Source organism: Pipistrellus kuhlii, unplaced genomic scaffold (assembly GCF_014108245.1).
Source record: "Pipistrellus kuhlii isolate mPipKuh1 unplaced genomic scaffold, mPipKuh1.p scaffold_m20_p_22, whole genome shotgun sequence".
In the NCBI taxonomy this organism is placed as follows: Eukaryota; Metazoa; Chordata; class Mammalia; order Chiroptera; family Vespertilionidae; genus Pipistrellus; species Pipistrellus kuhlii.
This window is the reverse complement of record NW_023425521.1, coordinates 3,792,738-3,809,395: the sequence shown is the minus strand read 5'-3', so window position 1 is coordinate 3,809,395 and position 16,658 is coordinate 3,792,738. Positions and strand designations below refer to the sequence as shown.

General features: G+C 54.5%; 1 protein-coding gene across 1 annotated transcript; it reads right to left on the bottom strand.

The window, feature by feature from the left end:
- Positions 1 to 8,507: 8,507 nt before the first annotated feature.
- On the bottom strand, positions 8,508 to 16,088 carry C1QL1 (complement C1q like 1). Its single transcript, XM_036451298.2, has 2 exons — positions 15,209 to 16,088; positions 8,508 to 9,046 (listed from the first exon to the last, which is right to left on the bottom strand). The coding sequence occupies exons 1-2, from the start codon at positions 15,803 to 15,805 to the stop codon at positions 8,867 to 8,869; spliced, it is 777 nt and encodes a 258-aa protein (XP_036307191.1). The 5' UTR covers positions 15,806 to 16,088; the 3' UTR covers positions 8,508 to 8,866.
- Between the last annotated feature and the right edge of the window lie 570 nt (positions 16,089 to 16,658).

The following is a 16,658-nucleotide window of genomic DNA, read 5'->3' as shown; positions in this document are numbered from 1 at the left end:
TGATCGATGATTCTCTCTCATCGATGTTTCTAACTCTCTATCCCTCTCTCTTCCTCTCTGTAGAAAATCAATAAAATATATTTAAAAATATATATTCCTGGATGAGGATTAACCAAAATAAATGAATGAATGAATGAATAAATAAATAAATAAATAGTAGAGTCACAGCCCGGCCCACAAAACTCAGATTGTCCAGATATGTCAAGATTATGAGTTTCATCCCCAGTCCCTCACCCACCCCCCTTCCTCTCTTTCTCTAAAATCAATAAAAAAATTTTAAAAGATACTAGAATCACTATTTACTAGTATACTTGGTTGATTTGGCCCAAACTCTTCATTAACCTACCTAGACCTCAATTGCCCTCTCTGTATAATGGGATAGCACTATAGGTTTGATGAGAATAAAATGAGAAAACTATGCAAAGTTATTGTAAAGCTACAAGAAAACCAAGGTGTTCTTGCCATCTCTACTACCCAAGAGAAATGAAACTGTTAAAGAATGGCTTCCAGAGGTTTGGGACTGGAGGAGGGCTTGTGGGATTGTGGCTGGGGTTTTTAGGAGCCTCCTGGTCCAATTCTGATTTGAATAATTAGCTGGGAAAGGTGAGGTGCGTCAGGGTGAGGCAAGGAGCCGAGACTGGTTCTGCTCTCAGAAGGACATGGCATGCAAGTTGAGGTCTGAAGGAGGCGTAGAGCTTGTTTGGCAAAGGGAGCTGTTCCTTGGCTCTCAGAAGTCATGGGGAAAGAATTTTTCAGGTGAGTCACCTGAGCCCATGATGCCGAGAGGCCTTGGTAGGGCCTGGCCAAGCCTACGTGAGTAGACACAAATGGGAAAACCTTGGGCTGATCAGAGGAGACTGATCTGGCACTGGCCCCAGAAGAATTTCAAGACCTAAAACACAGACGTGAGGACCAGGTGCAGAATTTTTGCCTCTTACGGTGGCCAAAGGGTTTCTGGGCTGATATGAGTGGGGGTGTGAAAAGCAGCAGGCTCGCCGAAAACAGTTTGGCTCAGTGGTAGAGCGTCGGTCTGCAGACTGAAGGGTCCCGGGTTCAATTCCGGTCAAGGGCATGTACATCGGTTGCGGGCACATCCCCGGTAGAGGGTGTGTAGGAGGCAGCTGGTCGATGATTCTCTCCCATCGACGTTTCTAGCTCTCTATCTCTCTCCCTTCCTCTCTGTAAAAAGAGTCAATAAAATATATATTAAAAGAAAAAAGAAAAAAAAGAAAAGCAACAGGCTCTATGCTCTTGTGAGCTGTGTGGATAGAATCACTGTTTGCAACAGGCAAGACCACTAACCCCACGAGCTCAAAGGAGACAAAGTGGAGGCACATCCTTTTACCCACACCCTTACCACTCACACACTTTGCACCTAGGCATGGCATTAGTTGGTATAGATATAGAAGAATTTTAAAAGGTCCTTGAGCCAAATCCAAGACATCATTCTTGCCATCCTTAAACGTGAGGCAGCGTTTACCTTTAAGATCCGGCCTAGCACCGAGGCCAAGCTCTATGAAGACAAAAACGTGTTCACTCAGTTTGTCAACAAGGAGGTCACAGGTGTCCTTGGCAGAGCAGTTTCAGAGGAGTGGCCGTAGCCAGAGGGCAGCAGGAAGTGAGAAAATAGAAACAACTCTTTTAAGTCACCTGGTTGTCACAGAGAGCAGAGAAAGGAGGTAGGAGCTGGAAGGGAATGTGAGCTTAAGGGAGGATTTTTGTTGTTGTTGTTGTTAATTCTCGCCTGAGGATATTTTTCCCATTGATTTTATTATTATTTTTTTATTTTTTTTAGTGAGAGTGGAAGGGAGGGAGAGAGGCAGAGAGAAACTTCAATGTGAGAGAGGCACCTTGATTGGCTGCACCTCGAGCAGGGCCAGGGAACCGAGCTTGCAACTGAGGTATGTGCCCTTGACTGAAACTGAACCCTGGACCCTTCAGTTTGCAATCCAAAGCTCTACCCACTGAGCAAAACCGTCTAGAGCTCAAGGGAGGATTTTTAAGAACAGGAGAGATTTAAACACTGATGGGAAGGAGCTGACACGGAGCAAGCAGCTGACGATGAATAGAGAGGTGAAATTAACAATTAAATGAAGCCCCCCAAGAAGATGAGAGAGAGGTCAACCATCTCATTGCCCAGCTGGGTTTACCACAATGTGGGACTTGCCATTTCAAAACCTGGACAGCCCTGAGCAAACAAGGATAGATTGGCCATACTGGTGAGAGAGCGTGGACGCAGAGCACAGTGGCAGGCTGGGCCCTGGAAGGGGGCACAGGTCCTCCATGGAGGCAGGAAGAAGGAGGAGGAGAGGAGGGGCAGAGACGCAGGGAAGTTTGTGGGTTTTATGGTAGAAGCGGATGGAGTTTCCTTGGCGCTTCTGACGTCTCTGAGAGGTAGGAGATATGATCACCCATTGGACAGCGAACTTCACGCTCCCTCTGCTGCCTTTGCTGCTGGGCTGAAGCAGAATAGGTACTCAATAAAATTGGCCGAAGGAATCAATAAATGAGTAAGACTGGGGGTAGGTGTTGCAGGTTGGGTACTCTTAGGAGCAGACTAAGAGAGAGAGAGAGAGAGGGAGAGAGAGAGAGAGAGAGAGAGAGAGAGAGAGAGAGAGAGAGATCGATCAGTGGGCAGGAAGTTCATTGGAGAGTACTCTCAGAATGAACACCTGTGGAGAAGGACAGGAAGCAGGATTAGGCATAGCAGGAAGCTGGGCACTCTGACCCTAGGAAGATTCCTCCTCGTTGTCCCGAGTTTAAACCTGCATGTTGATCAGTCATTGGGAACAAGCTGCCTGAGGAAGAGGTAGGTCGTTGAGCAAGGCAGAGACAGTCCCTGGATGGGGCCGGTAGCCAAGAGCCACCTGCTGGCGGCACTGCCAGCCGCTGGGAGAATAGCTCCTCCGTCCTGGAAGGGACCTGGGCAGTGCCTCACAGCATCCACCTCAGGCCGCGGGAGTTTATGGGGAGGGAGAGAAGTTTGCAGTAGCTGTTGTTCTGGTGGCAGAGTGGTTAGTGGCAGGCACGTGTTAGGTACTGAGTAAGCTGTTGTCATACTTAGAGGAAGCTCTCAGGATGGCCTCGGAGACAGGTAGGTAGATGACTGCTGCGGGAGTCCAGGAAGGCTTCTCGGAAGAGCAGACAAGGGACCCCAGCTTGCATATGAGCAGGTGTTCTGCAGGCAAGGGCCTAGCAGATCCACCCCTGGCTCTGGGCAGGCAGGGAGAGGTTTGTAACTCTCCTGGCCTAGGCAGCTGTCCCAGTCCAAGGAACGAAGGGCCTGTGGTGTGGGGCCTGGGGAGAAACCCTTGAATTGGCTCTTCACCATCTGGGAAAAGTCAGGCGCCCCACCCCTGCACCAGCTGTCCAGGCAGCAGACATTGTAGGAAGGGGTATGTCTGGCGATTGAGGGGAGGAAAGCTGCTCAGGCTGGGAAGTAGTGAGATTCCGCCCTTCCCCTACTCTAGGGAATGGCTAGTCAAGAGGGCTGTTCCCAGAAAGAGTAAGCCACGTGATCTTGGGTAACTTAATTCACCTCCCTGTATCTCAGTTTTCTCATCCAAAACATGGGTGTGACAACAGTAACTACCTGTGGGATCACTGTGAGGCTTAAGTGGAATAGTGCACAGTACAAAAGCTCCTGTGATAACTTAGCTGCTGATACAGAGATGAGCGTGCATGTGTTTCCTCCGGCTCCATATTCCCCAAGCCCCTGGACAAGAGAAGAGAAAACCCTCAGCTGCAGGGTTCTACCACCCACCACGTCCCCAACGGGATCTTTCAATGACAACATGGGGGTGGGGTTTGAGGGGGTTCCTGTTTTGGATGGATGGATGCTTGTTGTCAAACCTTTCCAAACATTATAGAAGTAAAATAATAATAACAATAATATTTAATAATAATAATAATAATAATAAGCCTCAAAAATATAATATATATATAGCCGAAACCGGTTTGGCTCAGTGGAAAGAGCGTCGACCTGCGGACAGGAAGGTCCCAGGTTCGATTCCGGTCAAGAGCATGTACCTTGGTTGCGGGCACATACCCAGTGGGGGGTGTGCAAGAGGCAGCTGATTGGTGATTCTCTCTCATCGATGTTTCTAACTCTCTATCACTCTCTCTTCCTCTCTGTGAAAAATCAATTAGAAAAATTGGAAAAAAAAATATATATAAGCCACTTAGTCCAACTCCCTGAGAAATAACCCGTCCTAACAGTTTGGGAAGTCCCCCCTGCCCCTCTAATAGAAGGTCCTGGATGTATCTGTGTGATCCTGTGAGTGTCTTGAAGCTCTGGGTGGGCTCTCATCCATCTCTGGCATGTTGGATGTGATCAGTAACACTGAAATGAAATAGAGCGAGTAGAAATAGGAACTGATGGCTAGGCCGGCCTCAGGGGTATCCCTGTGCTCTCACTCCAAATTGGAGGCCGCAGAGCAGAAGGGTGAGGGAATCCACATTGGAGACCAGACTTGGGACACTCTGTTCACAATACTTAGCTCCACACCCTGGGTACCCCAAACCCACCCCTCTCCTAGTGCCCCACATTCACTTTGGAGTCACCGGGGAAGAACAACCCAATGTCTGCATCTTCTTTGATGATTATTATCGCCATCCCAGGCATGGAGGGCAGCCAAAGAATTTTAAGTCATGGTTCTCCGGAGACTTGGGCTGTAATAATAAAAATGCATTTGCATTTTGCTTCATAACTCACAAGCAGGTTCTCACCCGTGCACCACAACAGCCTTCACATGAATATGTTTTTATTACCTAGCCCTATTTTATATTATAGATGGAGACACTGAGGCTCAGAGAAGGAAAGTATCTTTCTCTGAAACACTGAGCAAGGCCAGGACCCGAGGCCAGTGCTCCTGTCTCTATTTGCTGCATGTCTAGTGGGTCCTGCTGTCTCTGGTTCTAGCTACCCTGAACCGACAGGAGCAAATGTGACTTCCTCTCTGGGCCTCAGTTTTTCCAGCTGTGCAATGGGGGTTATCCATTCTATGGCTCTCGTTCTCAATCTTGGTATGATGGGGCTAACGGGTAGCATGTAGACAGTATGGGGGCGGGTAGCCCCCTGGCCCTTTTTCCTCCAGCCCCCAGCTGCTCCTCTCTGTAGCCCCTCCCAGTTCCAAGCATGTGTGGACTTCTCACTTCCACTTTATTATCACCTCATTTGTAGGATTTGAAGATTTGTTACCTGGAAGGGAGTGAAGAGCTCACATTTCCACTTCCGCTTTTCAAACACACCTTCATTGCTTGTGAAAATAACCTTGTGAACAGCATCTAACCTGCTCTGGCTTGTGGGGGCACCCAGATAAATACATGCATAAGGAGCCAGGGCAGGAAACAGCACTGGCAGCTGGGAGAATGCGGCCTCTGGACCCCTCTGACTTCCCCTCAGCCCTTGGCGGTCCTGGAGCAGCTGTCAGTCAAGGACATGGGTGAGGCCCCGAGTCATCTTGAGCAATTGGCTGCCTTCTCTGGGTCTTTGCCACCTGCCTCCTCTTCCGGTGCTCAGAGATCCTCCTAGAAACAGCTCCCCTGCCCCCGGACACGTGTCCGGGATTGATCTCCGGGCAGCTCCCCCTCCGAGCAGTAAATGAAATATTGGTTACCAGGAGTGAGGCAGGAGGCAATTAACCCCCAGACCTCGCCGAGGTAGATGTGTTTGTAGCGAGCTGAAGAGGGGAGAGCGGAGCACACCTGCCCCGCTTTCCTGCAAAGTCATCCAATTAGGGCAGTCAGTCCCCATCGGTGGGCTCCCACACCCCTCGGGTCTCCGGGACCACAGAAACCAAGGCAGCACCAGCCCCAGGGCTGGCAGCTGCCTGAGCGCAGGATGGCCTAGCACTCTGCGTGGGTGAGTTCCAGGGGCACCCCCATCCTCACACACCCTGGGAGAGACAGTATCCATTAATTAACCACACATCTTCCTAAAATGGAGGCAATCTGGGGAGCTTCTTCCTTCCTTCCTCCATTCTGCCTGGCCAACCCTCCTTTCTGCCATCCAGGTAGCCCTGTGCTCTAGAATGTTCCTGTGCCAGCAAAGCCCCAGACTGAGGAGCAGGGGAGACACAGGCCCTGCTTTCAGGGAACTTCCTGTCTGAGAGGGAGACACAGCTCCTGCCCTCAGAGAGCCCCCAGTTGGACTAGGAGACAGGTGCTGTCCTTTGAGGACCCTGGAGCCCCAGAGTCTGGTCTCAGAAAGCCCTAGTTTAACAGAAAAAGTACAATGTCTACCCCCAGAGCCACTGAAACAGGAACCACAGTCTCTGCATTCAGGAAGGCCCCAACCCCCTAGTCTCAGTGGAGATAGTCACCTTGCCCTCAACTCAGTCAAAACACCGTCCTCAAGGATCCCCAGTCTGATGGAGGAGACACAGGTCTTGCCTTCAGGTAGCTTCCCATGCTGATGGTGGAGACAGTCCTTGACCTTGGGCATCCCAAGTCTGCGGAGAAAAACCAGATTTGCCCTTGGAGAGCCCCTGTCTGATGGGGAGGACATCTCCCCAACAGGTCCCGCTGCAGCTGCGATGACACGCCAGTGACAAGCAGCTGACGGCTGGCACTGCCGGACCCTCCTGGTGCCCACAAAGAAAAGAGACAGCCCTTGGCTTCAGTCCAGGTCCAGCTGATCACAAACTTGCTGCATGACCATGGGTAAGTCACGAATCTTCTTCAGACTGTGATTTCCTCATCTGCAAATGGGAGACTTCAAGCTCACCTCTCAGAACGACATGAGGATCGTCCAGTTGCCGGAAAGGAAAGAAAGCTAGCCAGCCAGCCAGACACTCCCTGCAGAAATGATTAGCATGCTTTTTATGGTGGCAGAGGTCCTAGGCCAGTGCCTGGGGTCTCTGGGGAGGAGTGGGGTGCCCCCAGGTGTGGTGGGTGGCTAATTATGGGCCAACGTGGCCATTAAAAACATCACAGGGGGGCTGTGGACAGAACTGGGGGCTGGGTGGGGAGGAGTGCTGTCTAATCTAATCAGTCTTCCCAAGGAAACTCTCTTTCCAGCCAGATCTGCCAGGGGTTTTATTGGGTTTGTGGGACCTGCGGATTTCAATCTCCAGACCCCACAGGGAAGGAACAAGTATTAAGCTAATTTTATTAAATGGCCACAGCTGGGAAGCAGGGGCGTGAAGGGAGGATAAAGAAAGTCATTCAAGTCTGCCAGCTCTGACAAGGGTCTATACATGGGACCTGACTGGAAGGGGGCCCACCCCCTCCTTCCTGTCTCTCCAGCTGAGCCAGCCTGCGGGATGGGGGGTGGGAGAGGCCAGATGGGACCTTCCCCTCAATGTAGAGCCTTGGGATTCTCCAGAAAGCTTACACCACGGCTGCTGCCCAGGGCAAATGCTTGTAAATACACCACGCTTCTGCAGGGCAGGGGCAGCGGGAATGGGAGGGCTGAACATGATGGGGAGGGAGGCTGAGCTGCCTCAATGTCATCCTTCCTCAGTTTTGCTCTGGAGATCCCTGACCTCTGTGAAATATGGGATAACAGGTAAGAGCATTTGGTTCAGATGCTGGCATTTGCTTCTTCCTAGCTCTGCGACCTTAGCACATTAATTTAGCCTCTCTGAGCCTTAGTTTCCTCATCATTTCAGAAAAAATAACAATATCCATTAAAGGGCATGGGAGCATTTCCTGATCATCCACCCCACCCCCCTACACACACACCCATAAGATATTCATACAGTTCCTATATGGTATCTTATATAAAGTGGGTGCTCTCTAAATATTAGCTACTATTATTTAGGAATGCCCTGACTGTGTGATTGCCGTGATCCATTACAGGAAGTGAAGGAGGTAGTGACGGGGTGAAGGGACTTGGTGTGCTGTCTCCAAGGAGCAGGGCTTCTTAGCTACACGTAGGACCACAGAACGTAGTGACCTATCGCAATAAGCTAGTTAACCTCTCTGGAAAATTACATCTACTCTCCCAGCCTCCCAGGGCTCTTGGGAGACCGGAGTGACATACCTGGAAGCGTTTCTGCAAACTTTAAAGTGATGTATAAATAATAAAAACTGTTTCTCAATCAAGTGAGGGAGGTCACCTACATTTTCACAGATGAGAAAACTGAGGCCCAGAGGTGAAGTGCTCTGGCCAAGGTCAACCACGTTTTAGTGCGAAGGTGGTCACTAACCCAGAACTGAGTCAGAGAGAGTGACTTGCCCAGGATCCCCTGTGGTGGCGCTGGATGAGAACCTAGTTTCCAGGTTTTAACCTTGCTGTGCCTTTGGAATGCTGATGCCACTTTCAAGGATGGAAAAATGGAGCTTATCCACCATGGAGGATGGTGATATAACCGGTGGCTTCCCATGGCGGCTGCTCAGGCCCATTGCGGTGGGCACTGGCCCCTTGTCCCACCTCCTCTGACTCTGGCACCTGTCTCCCCCCAGATCCAGGGCCGCCTCCAGCAGACCCCTCCCCAGTCTGGAAGACAGGGTCCTAACCTCCTCCTGCAGCTCCTCCCCAGGGCACAGACGGAAACCCAGCGGGGTGGAAGTGCTTTTATTGTAGCTTTGGTCAGACAGGGAGCGGCGGGGGATAGGGCTTTAAGGGGTGCTGGGAAGCTATCCAGTCCCCATCCCACCCCTTCCCCAGGTGGCACCACCCTCGGAGCCAGAGCGGAGCAGGAGGGCAGCACATCTGAACTCAGGAAGCGACTCTGCGGGACCAGACTGGTCCCCAGGCTTGGGCGAGCTGGTGGGAAGGGTGGGCAATAAACAGTCCTATTGTACAAATATACAGAGCGGGCTGCAGCCAGGGTTGGGCAGCAAAGAGGAGAGTGGGGGACGGGTCATCCATCGCCCGGCAGGACAAGGAGGCCGGGGGGTAACCAGGGACGCGGGGAGCCTAATCAGAGTAGATGATGAAGCCGGAGAACGTGCTGTATTTGTTGCTGTTGCCGCCGTGCGCTTTGCCCCCGTCGAGTTTGATGAAGACCTCGTCTCCCGCGTCCAGATGCAGGATCACGCTGTTGCTGGCGTAGTCATAGTTCTGGTCTGCGTCCTGGGCAATGGCGCTGGCCCGCACCTGAGGGGGGTGGGAGAGTAGGGGTGTGTGCCAGAGGGGAGGAGGGAGAGAAGTGGGATCAAGGATGGGGGGGGACTGTCAGAGGTAAAACAGCCACATCCTACCCCCTTTTCCAATCGGACCGTGTGTTTTAGGGGATTACAGAGGAGCCCGGGATTTCCAGGGGCTAATCTGGGTCTGAACTGGGAGTCAAGGTGGAGTCTGCTTCCTTCACTTCTTTAGGGCTTACCATGTGGCCTGCGGAGGACCTCAGCCATGCCTCCTGGAGGGCCCGACCTGGAACCCCCTCTTGCAGAGAGGAATTCTCTGGATCTCCCCAAAGATAGAGGGCCCTTCTCCCTCATTAGTCCTTCACCTCTGCTTTAATTGTAATAAAGATCACCTTCCTTTTCAGCCACATCCACCTGCTCTCACGTTGGAAGATGGACACAGGGCACACGTTGGCCCCATACAAGCAACCACCCTAGAACCGGGACCTGCCTTTCGGACTCGTTGTCTGAAGCTCATTCTGGAGTCTGTCACACCGGAGCAGTGGGATGGAAGGTCTGGTCACTATTTCCCCTCCCGAGGCTCGGATCGGGCCTGCACACCTGCCTCCGAGGAGCTGTAGCTAGACCTGTGATTATCACCCCACTGGAAAAGGATTTCCTTCTTATTTTTTAATCCTCACCTGAGGATATGTACCCAGGGATATATTTTTATTGATTTTAGAGAGAGGCAGTGAGAGAGAGAGAGAGAGAGAGAGAGAGAAGTCAATGTGAGAGAAACATCGGTTGGTTGTCTCCCAAATCCACAACCTGGGCCAATGCCTTGGCCAGGAATGGAACCCATGGCCCTTTGGTGCACAAGGCAATGCTCCTACGAACTGAGCCACACCGGCCAGGGCTCAGAGAGGATTTCGGACTCCGTTTCACTCCATGGTGGGAGAAAGGAAGTAGGTGGAAAGAAGGGAATCCTTACACCACGCTGTGATCCTCAGTCCGATCCGATCTACTTGCTGGCTCTTGTTTTGATGGAGGAGGGGAGGGATGGTAGGACGATGAGGCAAGGGAGCACCAGCATTTGAGTCTGAAGCCTGCCACCATCGCTTTTGCAGGCTCCGACTGTGATCGTAAGACACTCAGGGCGGGAGGCGGTGGAAACACTCCCTCCAGACATACCTTTTCCACAGCTGAGGCCACAGAAGGCCTGAGCCACAGGACCTGGGGCCTCAGCAGGACGTCCTGGGTGACCCATGGGAAGAGAAGAACTATCTCCAAGGTTCTGGCATGTCCTGGGGGGAGGCTCACTGAGAGGGTCCACTCAGCCAGGCTCCTCAGCATCCCACTCCATCCTGCCCCTGTCCTGAGAGCAGCTCCCCCGTGGGCTGACAGTCCAGGCTGGACCAGCCCAAACTAGGGGAGGAGCCCATCCTTCGGGGGAGGGGCGGGTTCAGGACTTCGAGTCTGCTGTGCCAGAGCCGCTGACTCAGCAGCAATGCTGCAAGAGGGGGACCCATCACATTTGCACGCAGAATGCCCTTTAAAACCCAGATCCTGCCGAAACCGGTTTGGCTCAGTGGTAGAGCGTCGGTCTGCGGACTGAAAGGTCCCGGGTTCGATTCCGGTCAAGGGCATGTACACTGGTTGCGGGCACATCCCCGGTGGGGCATGTGCAAGAGGCAGCTGGTCGATGTTTCTCTCTCATCGACATTTCTAGCTCTCTATCTCTCTCCCTTCCTCTCTGTAAATCAATAAAATATATTTTTTAAAAAGCAAACCCAGATCCTTCCAGCATCTTCTCCCTGCTCAGCGGCTCAGCCTCTTCTCCAACCCGGGAAGGAACAGTTTGGGGATCTTGCTGGAAAAACTCACGGTCCACCTATAGGTGGGGGCCAGTGAAATATGGGGGAGACCTTGTTTGTCAAAAAGCTCAGTTTCTCTGTTTAGAAAACAGATGAGAAAATCCTGCCTCACCACTGCCACATTTATAAAAAAGCCTGATGATGGTAAAAAAAAAAAATGTTTTTTCTTTTAATTTTGTTGGGGCGTTGAGCTACTAGGGAAGAGCTTAGAGCAAGCAGCCAACTTCCGTATTGTTCCCTGGGCCCTAATCCTGGTAGTATTTATTGTTATGCATGCATTTCATTATCTTTGCTAATAAATTACGACTAATAACAATTATTTTTATTACCCAGATTAATTTGGCCTTAACTCATTAAAACAGTGTGCTTGTTAATAGCAAAACCCATTAGAGTATAGTCATCTGTCATCAGGAACCTCCTGATGATGCGACAGGCATCAGAACTGTTATGCTTATATTTATTATTTATTCATCACCATGATTGTTGCTGTGATTATCCTAATTATCCATGGACGCAGGGAGAATTTATGCCCTTCCATACCTAGACGGTGAGGGATCCCAGAACGGAACCCAGGGTCTTGAATCTCTGCCCAAGTGGAGGCATATAGCTCCTCCTGAGGGCCGGGAAAGTTTGGGGACTTGCGGTTGCCATGGAAGCAGCAAAGCACGTCTGTGACTTGTCAGGAGAGGGCGCTGTATAATCACCTCTTCAAGGGCTGCCAGGAAGGGAAACTGAGGCAGTGGCTTGACCAGGGGCCTGGAAGGGGTGGGGGGAGAGAACCCAGGAAACATGTCCTTGTCCCCAGGTCAAAACTGGGAAGTGTGCCTCCTTTTAATAGTTAGCCTTGCCTGCAGGAGCCACACATTGATTGGGTCCCTACTGTGCCAGCCACTGGGCTCTGTGCTGTCCGAAAGGCATTAATTAGAAGCCTTAGAGCACATGTGTCAAACACAAGGCCCTCGGGCCAAATCCGTCCCGCCAGGCCTTGCAATGTGGCCCACACCGCACTGTCATCACTGCACTTCGCTGCGTTTCCATCACAATGACAGTTTATGACTGTTCAGTAAACCATTCGGCCCGCGATTTAGGCTGGATTTTAGATTTTGGCCCCTTCTCTGATTGAGTTCGACACCCCTACCTTAGAGGATAGCTAGGGGCCCCTCTCCCATCACCAGCCAAGAGGTTGATCTCCAGCTAGGTCTTCATACCACAGCCCTCAACCTATCTGCCCTACCACCTCTCACCTCAGGCTCTCATCCAAGCCCCTGCTCATCTGTAATTCTCCCGTTCCCCAGCCTGTCCCCACACAGCCCCGTCTCCCCCATCCCAATTTATCAACTTCATGTTCTCCTGGACTCCCATGAACCGAGGGTCTTAGAGGCAGCTGCAAAGCGCTCACCTCCCCCAGGGTACCAGCTCCAACCCAGAGCCTCTTTCTCAGGCTCCTCGGCTCCCCATGTCCTAGTGGCCAGGGCTTGGTGCCACCAGGCCATGAAGTGGAGACTCAAAGCTACCCCTGGGGAGAGGGGTCCATGGGGCTTAGACAAAGACAGAGGGGCAGCTTCAGCACCAGGCAGGACAGTGGTGACTTCCCCCCTCTCCATCTTGCCCAGGGAAGGGCCGAGGCCTAGATGCAGCTCTGCCTCCCTGAAGAAATTCTGAAAATCTCTGTGTAGAGAGAAAGCCGGAAAGAAGAGAATAGAGCCCGTGGTTGCCCCTGGTCTTAAAGGCACAGGGGGTGCAAGCTCCCCTCTTTTGTTCCCTTCCAATGACCAGCCCTGTCACATTTTCCTCGGCTCACTTGACTGTCCTCTTACATCTCTGAGTCATTTCCTACACTTGACCTTTTTATTTTCTCTCGAGCTATGTCCCTTCACCTTGGGGACCCAGGCTCACCATCCTCTGCTCCAACCAGGTTGGTCTGAACTGGGCCTCAGGTTCCACTGAATCACTCCCACCAGCCAAGACATTTTGGGACAGGAGCTCCCAGCCCTCCTCTCCCTCAGAACCCCTGGGGCGTGTTACTGTGTGGTTACTGCTGTCTCCCCTGCACAGGCCATGAGGTCTTGGAGGGCAAGCAGATTGAGCCCCTAGAACCAAGCTTCCTAGGAGGGGATGATTAGTGAGATGAAATGAGTCTCTTGGGTCATCTGGAAGGAGAATTCACCAAGAAGGTGCCCCACTATGTGCCTTGTTTTGGGAGGTGGGTTAGTAAATGGTCTGAGTGATTGTTAAAATGCTGAGTCTTTGAAGTTCCTAGTTAAAGCCACCTCCTTCCTTCTGCTAGTTTATGGTCCCACCTCCTCACTGCCAATCCCCTGTCCCGGCTGGAGGTGAAAGAAGAGACTTCTGAGTCCGTTTCACCTCCCACTTAGTTTCTTTTTCTTGTTTTGCTTTTTTTGTTAATCCTCACCTAAGGATATATTTTCCATTGAATTTTAGAGAGAGGAAGAGACAGAGAGAAACATCGATGTGAGAGAGGTTGGTTGCCTCTGCACACACTTCAACCAGGGCCGGGGAATCTGCAACCGAGGTCTATGCCCTTGAATCAAACCCAGGACCCTTTAGTCCAAGGGCTGACATTCTATCCACTGAGGCAAACTTGCTAGGGCTCACCTCGCAATTGTTGAAGCAAGTACCCCTGGCCCAAGCACACTCCGTCTTCGGGGCCTCCTCTGGCCTCATCTCGGGGCTCTGCTGCAACCTCCTGAGGCGGTGGGGGGTCCAGGGCCCACTTGTGGTCTGGTGACCGCTTCCCTCTCCAGACAAGTTGGGCCCTGATCCCTCTGAACCCTTAGCTTGGTGCCGGCCCAAACTTTCTTTGGGAAAGGAAGAAATTCCATTGACGAAGGTGACATTGCTGCTTCCCTTATTGGTGATTAATAAGGGGAATCGTGGAGCTGTCTGCAGAACGAGCCCTCACAAGATACCGGGGCCTCCCTTTTGGTTAGGAACCAAGGACAAAGAGGAGAGACACAGGGAGCCCGGCAGACACAAAGCGGGAGAGAGATTCCCAAAGAATAGAGAGGGGGCGTGGAGTTACACCCAGGAGAGGGAGGCCAGCGACCTGGGGAGAGACAGATAGCACTGGTAGACACAACAGAGTCAGGCTCCAGAGGCAGAGAGATAGAAGAAAGAGGCAGGGAGAGGCGGACACCGGAAAGAGAAGCAGGCAGTGAGGAGAGAAGATGTGTGTGTGTGTGTATGTGTATGTGTGTGTGTGCGGGACTACTTACAAGCACCTGGTCAGTCAGCTTTCTGCTGACTCCCACCCTCAGGCCAGGGCTTCCTCAGGACAGTGCTGTCGTGGGAAGGGTCCCAACAGTCTCGGGTCTCAGTTGAAGGAGAGTCCTTCCCAGCTCCCACCAGCCCAGCTTTAGCTCTGGCCTGAGCAGGTCCTCCTCTCCCACAGAAATGCTTGGCCTGACCAGCCCGAGACCTTAGTAGTCTGGGAGCACTGGGAAGAGAGGGGCTACCTAAAGGGAAGGGAGACAGCAAAGCTGTGGTCCTGGGGCAGCAGTCCCAAGAAGAGCACCATGCACGGAGGTCCAGAGACTCTGCATGCCTGATGCCTGCCAGCTCCGATCTTTGGGATGGGGACAGGGAATGAAGAGACCCCACCATTCCCCCCTTCCTCCCCCCTCCACTCATACACCCCAGGAATCAAGACTTGCAGCTGGGAGACCTAGAGGGGGAGTTTCCACCTCTTTGCCCCGCCCCCCTCCCCACCCCCCCTTTCTTGCCCCGGTAACTCTTAGTGCCAAGGGGCCGCGCAGTCCCGCGTTTTGCAGAGGGTGTCAGATCGGCCCTGTGGGCCCTTCCTGAAGGCCGGGGATTTATTGCCGTTCAGACTCTGCGCGCCTGGCTCCCTTTGCCTCGGCGCCCGGAGCATCCACAGCTCGCCTTCCCGGTGAGTGCGCCTTCCTGGCGAGCGCGCATAGCGGTGCACCTGGGAGCCCGCAGGCTCCGAGGCTGCCTCCTCCCGCCCGGCCCCCCCCTCATCACCCGCGGGTGTCAGCCAGGCTCCCAGCTCTCCGAGGCCGCTCCCCAAGGGCCGGACCTCGCGCCCGGGAGCCCCGCGCTCCCTCCCGTTCCATTCATCTCCCCCGTTTCCACGCCGCAGGTGCCCAGCAGCGTCTGCCTTTGGAAGCGGCGCCCAGGAATCGAGGAGTTAGAGGTGCCAGCCTGGGGCGACCGTCTTCCTTAAGCCGGGCCACTGGAGGGTTTGCACCTGCGCCCAACGACTCGGGCCAGACACCCACACGCCCCAGGCTCCCAGCGTTCCCGTCCCCAGGCCGCCCCGGGCCCCCCAGGCCCACCTGGCCGTTCTTGCAGAGGTCAGCCCACATGCTGGTGCCGTCGCCGCCGCGCATGAGGACGTGGTAGGTGAAAAAGTAGGTGCCGGGGATGTTGCACGTGAACTTGCCGCTGGCCGCGTCGTAGTTGTTGCCGAGGTTGGTGACCACGTCGTCGAACTTGAGCACCTCGTAGCCCTCGTGCGGGTTCTTGAGGCCGGCGTAGAAGGCCACGCGCGGCACCGTGGTGTAGGTGGCGGTGCTGATGGCGCCGCTGCCCCCCGCGCCCGGCAGCCCGGGAGGCCCGGTCTTGCCCGGCTCGCCCTTCTCCCCCGGCGGCCCTACGGGGCCCGGAGGACCCGGGTCTCCGGGAGGCCCGGGCGGTCCAGGCTTGCCCGTGCGGCCCGGCTTCCCCTGGGGGCCCTGCACCAGCGTGGAGGGCGGGGGCGCGCCGCTCTGCTCGCTCAGCGCGTCCCCGCCGTCGGGCCGCGCGCGGGCGCCGGGGCCCCGGCCGGGGTAGGGGTCGCACACCATGCGGCAGGTCCCGAGCATCTCATAGTGGCCGTCCGGGCCGCCCGAGCTCACCAGCACGGGGATGAGCACCACCAGCACCAGCAGCATCACCACGCCCGCCGCGGCCGCCAGCAGCGTCTTCCGGCCGGCGCGGAGCCTCGGGAGCGCCGGGCCGCCCGGCCGCGCCGTCGGGGCAATGGTGCCGGCGTGAGGGGGGCGCGGGCGGGGCGCCCGCGCTCAAGGGCGGTCCGGCGGGGCTGCGGGCATGGGGCCGGACCCGGACCCGGGGCACCGCGCTGCGCTGGAGGCGCCGCCGAGCCTGGCCGCCGGGTCCTGCCTCGCGCCTGCCTCCCGCGGAGCGGCCGGACTGAGCGCGGCGGCCGCAGCCTGCAGCCCGCGCTCCCGCCTCCTCCCCGCGCGGGGCCGCCGCCCCCTCCGCCCCGCCCCGCCCCGCCCCCTTCACGGCTCTCAGCGCCGGCGGTGGGTGGGGCTTAAGGCGGGACCGGCGCCTGATTGGTCTTCGGGCGAGCAGGCTACGCCCACCTCGAGGGGCGGGGCCGCGGGGCGGGGCCGCGGGGGGAGGAACGGAGCCTAGAGAGGTAGGGGGAGTCTGGGGGAGCCAGATGAGGAGGGGGTGAAAGGGTGAGAAGAGGCTCCTGCAAGGAAGGAGCGAGCAGGGACCCAAGGGCGAATGGAGGAAAGGGCCACTGGAGAGTTAGAGCCGAGGGGGACGGAGAAGAGAGGCCTCGAGGGTCGGTTACGGGGAAAATTGAGAGGGACCGAGAGGCAGAGTGGCCACGGACTGCAGGGGCAGAGGCAAGGATGGGGGTTACCGGGTCTGTTGGGGGCAAAGAAATAGACTGAGGGGAGGACGGAGAGGGAAACAGAAGGGACAAGAAAGAGAGTTATGTCGGGGGAGAAAGATGAGGATGGGGAGGGGGCCATCAGCACTCAGGATTCC

Coding starts and splice junctions, on each gene's coding strand:
- C1QL1 (XM_036451298.2), bottom strand. CDS start 15,805: ATGCTGCTGGTGCTGGTGGTGCTCATCCCCGTGCTGGTGAGCTCGGGC. Junction 9,047..15,208: donor ACCTCTGCAAGAACGGCCAG/GTGGGCCTGGGG, acceptor CACCCCCCTCAG/GTGCGGGCCAGCGCCATTGC.